Source organism: Penaeus vannamei, chromosome 9 (assembly GCF_042767895.1).
Source record: "Penaeus vannamei isolate JL-2024 chromosome 9, ASM4276789v1, whole genome shotgun sequence".
Taxonomy (NCBI): domain Eukaryota; kingdom Metazoa; phylum Arthropoda; class Malacostraca; order Decapoda; family Penaeidae; genus Penaeus; species Penaeus vannamei.
This window is the reverse complement of record NC_091557.1, coordinates 17414324-17419323: the sequence shown is the minus strand read 5'-3', so window position 1 is coordinate 17419323 and position 5000 is coordinate 17414324. Positions and strand designations below refer to the sequence as shown.

At 39.6% G+C, this 5000-nt stretch overlaps 1 protein-coding gene across 1 annotated transcript in view; it reads right to left on the bottom strand.

Annotated features, from left to right (window-relative positions):
• LOC113812786 (dynein axonemal heavy chain 5-like) overlaps positions 1 to 5000 on the bottom strand; it is an 80349-nt gene that overhangs the window by 72918 nt on the left and 2431 nt on the right. The window contains exons 5-12 of the mRNA XM_070124940.1: positions 4959 to 5000; positions 4629 to 4733; positions 4205 to 4396; positions 3825 to 3928; positions 3108 to 3251; positions 2580 to 2700; positions 1352 to 1370; positions 1020 to 1175 (exon numbers count right to left, since the gene is read on the bottom strand). The exon at positions 4959 to 5000 is cut by the window's right edge and continues 111 nt beyond it. Of these exons, the coding sequence (XP_069981041.1) occupies positions 1020 to 1175; positions 1352 to 1370; positions 2580 to 2700; positions 3108 to 3251; positions 3825 to 3928; positions 4205 to 4396; positions 4629 to 4733; positions 4959 to 5000 (883 nt within the window). The remainder of the gene's footprint in view (positions 1 to 1019; positions 1176 to 1351; positions 1371 to 2579; positions 2701 to 3107; positions 3252 to 3824; positions 3929 to 4204; positions 4397 to 4628; positions 4734 to 4958) is intronic.

The window sequence follows — 5000 nt, the reverse complement described above, 5'->3', positions numbered from 1 at the left end:
GTAATGATAATATTAATAACAATAATAATTATGATGATAATAGTAATGACGATGATGATGAAATAATAATAATAATGATAATAATAATAATAATAATAATAATAATAATAATAATAATAATAATAATAATAATAATAATAATAATAGTAACAATAATACTCATAACAACAACAATAATAATAATAACAATGGTTATCATAATGATGTTAATAATGATAATCATATAATCATCACCATCATCATCAAAATAATAATAATAATAATAATAATAATAATAATAATAATAATAATAATAATAATAATAATAATAATAATAATAATAATAATAATAATAATAACAATCTTGATAATAATAACAATAATGAGAATGATGATGATAACAGCAATAGCAACAGCAACAACAATAATGATAATAATAATGATGATAATTATATTAATAACAATAATAATAATAATAATAATAATAATAATAATAATAATAATAATAATAATAATAACAATAATAATAATGATAATAATGGAAATGATAAGGAGAGGATGATAATGGTAACAACAATAGCAATAATAATGATTATAATAATGATAATAATAATAATAATGATGATAATGAGAATAATAATAATAGAACATAATAACAATAGTCCTCACCGTCCTCACCACTATCATCATCATCACCATCGTAATAATAACAATACTCGTATCGATAATTACATTGATAACAACAGGGGCAATAAAAATAATAAAAAAATACTCTGATGATGATTATCTCTATCCCTGGTATTGTCAATCTTCCTGATTATTTCTTTCCGGAAGCCGTTAAAGAGAACCACCTCGTGGACGGGGAAGCCCCTCTCTCCCCCCGATGTCAGACGCGCCTTTCTCTGGCGCCAGCCGGACCTTCCTCTCTAGATCCCTAACGTCGGCATGGGTCCCCTCCCCCTACTCCTTCCCCTCCGCTAGCCCCTTCCCCCCCGCGCTAGCCCCTCCCCCCAACCCCGAGGCCGGGACCCCTTCGTCACGCGCAGAGGGCCCGGGATGGTGTGAAGAGCAGGTAACAAGCAGAGGAAACCTAAGCCGTGGGCAGCCTAGTGGCGGCCTGGAAGCTGGTGTGAGAACTAATGGGAACTCGTTACAACCTGGCTTGTTCTTATTACTCCGCATTTGGCCTATGACATCTGAAAACCAGGGATGAGTGCAGGTGAGTGGGCATGTGTGATAAAGAAGGAATTATATATTTCCATGAAAAAATTCATTTTTATATACATGAGCCAGATCAGAACGCTTAATGATTATTCTATATGAACCAACGAGAATTCTAGGTGACCTTACCTATAGGTCGATTTGAACTTACATCTTTTCACATAACACATCTGATACGAATCATCGGAAATGTGAAAATTAAGGAAAGTGACGCAAGATGAGAATTCTACTTTTTATCTTGAGTGTTTATAGTTGTGAGGATAAGGATTTTAGTTTTAAGGAGTTAACGAAGTCTCTTCGTCACAAAATGCGAGGATATTTGGAAGCGTGTTTTAACGTCAACGAATAGTGTACTGTGTAGGGAATGTGGTTTCCGATATTAAAGTCTGACAATTAACCTCTAAAGTATGGGCCATTTTAAATCATCATCATCCATGCCAAAAAAAAAAAAAAAAAAAAAAAAAAAAAAAAAAAAAAAAAAGTTGGATTAATAAGACAAACATGAAAGTTGCCCAAGCGCTTCGGCGCCGCAGTCCGGGGAGGCCGTGACGTCCTTTGCCTTTCTTGCTACAGATAAAAAGTCAGGCTTACATCGCAATGTTATTGGCGTCAACACTCGTAATAGCAACGTTTATATTGAGCACCAGATACATGATATTTAAATGTGATATGATTTACTACCAATGTAAGCCACATGTATACATATACATAAGTATATTTGTACTGTAAGCGTCTCTATCACTTTACCCGTCTGTCTATATCTTCTACATATTGTATATTCATACTCTCTCTCTCTCTCTCTCTCTCTCTCTCTCTCTCTCTCTCTCTCTCTCTCTCTCTCTCTCTCTCTCTCTCTCTCTCTCTCTCTCTCTCTCTCTCTCTCTCTCTCGCTCGCTCGCTCGCTCTCTCGCTCTCTCGCTGTTTTGTACGTGTAAGCAAATTCTACATAAACATATAATAGTTTCCATCTATATAAGAATACGCATAACACTATGCATGTGTTGTTTTTTCCCTCGCAAAATACACTGACAACACAAGGAAAGCAAAACATCCGACTCGAAGACGCCCTGTAATATAGGAAGGACATGCTCTCTTAGGTCTCGTCACCAATACGCTCGCGGTGTTTGTCATTTCATACTTTGTAGTTTCGCGAAGATCACTCGATGCAACACCTGGATCAGCAAAATATGTATCAAAGGTAGATGAGAGAAGAGAGAACAGTAAAAGGTGTCATCTGAAGTACATATATAGTGGCTGGATGCATGGTGTATAGGTAAACAGTATCAATGGTAGCGAGCGTGTGTTTAATGCAAGGGTAGACTTATTTACATTGAATCTCAATTCAGAGAACACGATAGGAAGCTAACTTGTGATCTTACATTGCCTGTCATGGCTTGAGTTTGTGCGAACTGAGGCCGTAGTTTTAGTCCATTGTATATGATTCTGGTTGGGATAGACATGGATGTTGGAATGCCCATTTTCAAAGAGTAATAAAGCTGTCTGAAAAAAAAATCAACCACAAATCAATTTTGACAGCTCTTTGAATGAAAACAAATCTTAACACTGCCAGTTACTTCATTGAACTTGTTCGCCAATTTAAGACCACAGTATAGCTGCAGTCGTGGTCTCAAGAGGAAACAGTAGCATCAACTGTGGCAAATGGTGGAAGTGGTAATATCCTGTCCTTGAAGTCCAAAGAGGAGGTGGACCGTCTTCGGGATGTGGAGTGAAGAGTGGCTTGAGAACTACAACGGGTGGGTAGGTGTCTATGGGGCGTTGTCAGGAATTGTGGAGGAGGAATGGGTTTCAGGGATAAGGTAAAGGATGGAAATTCAACTCAAATATAGGAAACGGTTGCCCGAAAGGGAGAGCAGAAGACAAAGCGGACGCTCCCGAGCTCTACTTACCGGTTTCCATGGGGAGCAATGCTGTGGGGAGAGACCATCCGCTGGCATGCGCCATCATACCAAAGATAAAAAAGAGATGGATCAGTGTCTGTTTCGAAGCCGGTATTTAGAGCCGCCACAAATGCGAGAACACGCGTCAGAATGCTGCAGTATATTTAGAATATTGAGTACATTTAGGCTGAATTAATGGATCACAACGAGCAAATATTCACGGGACAGCATTTCAAACAGTTAAGTAATACTAACTGCAGTATGGAGGATTGTGATTGTGGGACTCTGACACAGTTCTATTTATAAGTGATTATTGCATGTTAAGCAAATCTAATCTGCTTACCACATCAAACTACAATTAATTGAAACTAATGAAGATGTTCAGGGAATACAATTGTTATATCTATCAGCCATATGCTTGAAAAGAAACAAGGATCTAAACCAAAGGATACCTGAACCATCTTCAGGCAAGTTCCTTATACTGATTAGGAAAAATAAAATTAGCAATCAGGCTGTGATCGTGACAAGACTGCGGATGCTTGACCTGGCCCGGTCTGAGAGCGTGGGTGGGGGGGGGGTCTTGGAGAGAGGGCGTGAGAGGGGCAAAGGGCACGGCTGGGGAGGATCACGGGGAGAGAACAGAAAGGGAGAAGGCAAGGAGGGAGGGCAGGGGTTGGGCTCTTCAGATCTCGGGCAATGGAGCGAGCTCGAAAAATTTATCTTTACTTGTACTTAACATCACCTGCGCGTCCAGCTGTCGAGTCAAAGGTACTATTAGAACAAGAGACAATGGAGCCAGACTGGTCACGGCTCAGAAGATGACTCGGGCACTGGAACCTTCAGGTACATGATATTTAACACCACTTTATTTAAGATTATTTTACGTCAGTGCTTACATATCCTGCTAAGGCAAAAGTGTTGTGATATATTAAAAAACAATTGCACTACTCGTTACTATACATCTCGGACACCTGTGTTATCTAATATGATACAATGATTTACATCATAATCGATAGATCACTCTTTACTTAGTCAAACAAATATTAATTAAGAAACATTTAAAATATGATTTACTTAGTATAGCAGCACATATCATACTGACTAACTCCGGCAGACCAAATAAACAGCAAGGAAAGCTCACACTCAGCTCGTCCTTCAAAGAACCCAGAGAACTTGTCCATGTCGTCGAACAGCCTCGTGATGTTGGCGAGGCGGCAGCAGAAGGCCTCGAACTTCCCGAACACATACTGCTCACTGAAGCTGAATGGGCGCTCCCCGGGCATGGCCTCCAGCTTCTCCTGCAGCGGAACGAAAGGGCAAGTTATAATTTCCGACTAGGCCTTTGCCCTTCTGATTCCGGCTAGGAACAGACGGGCAGAATCAGCTAATCTGGTTCCCCCCTTTGATGACTAACCATCTGTGTCGGCGCTGCTTTCGTGAGCTAAGGGATAAACTGGTTTAGGAACCCAACTTTATTATTAATGGCAACATTTAAGAACATAGCAGGGCAGCATTTTTTCACCTACACACTTCTCTCGTATAGATCTCCCTTGAGTTTTCATAGTCATCGAAATTTACTTTTACAATGTGCTGTATATGTTCTAAAAGTTTCCTTCTTAAGGCGCCTGTGACATCCTTGAACAATATACACGTTTTTCATATACGCTATACATAATTTGCTTTTACTCTTGAACGTATCCAAATGAATCACTGGCAGTTACTGCAGAGCATAATCCTAACTGTTGCGGGGGCGAGATCACTTCGGCCCCGGTGCCGAGCCACAGGGGACAGCAACTCGGACCCAAGACTGGGCCCTGGAGACCAGTCTTAACGGCGCCAAAGTAAAAACCGAGCCAGTACCTTTGTTTTCTGGTAAGCTGTCCTGTAAGTGGAGCTCAGCTT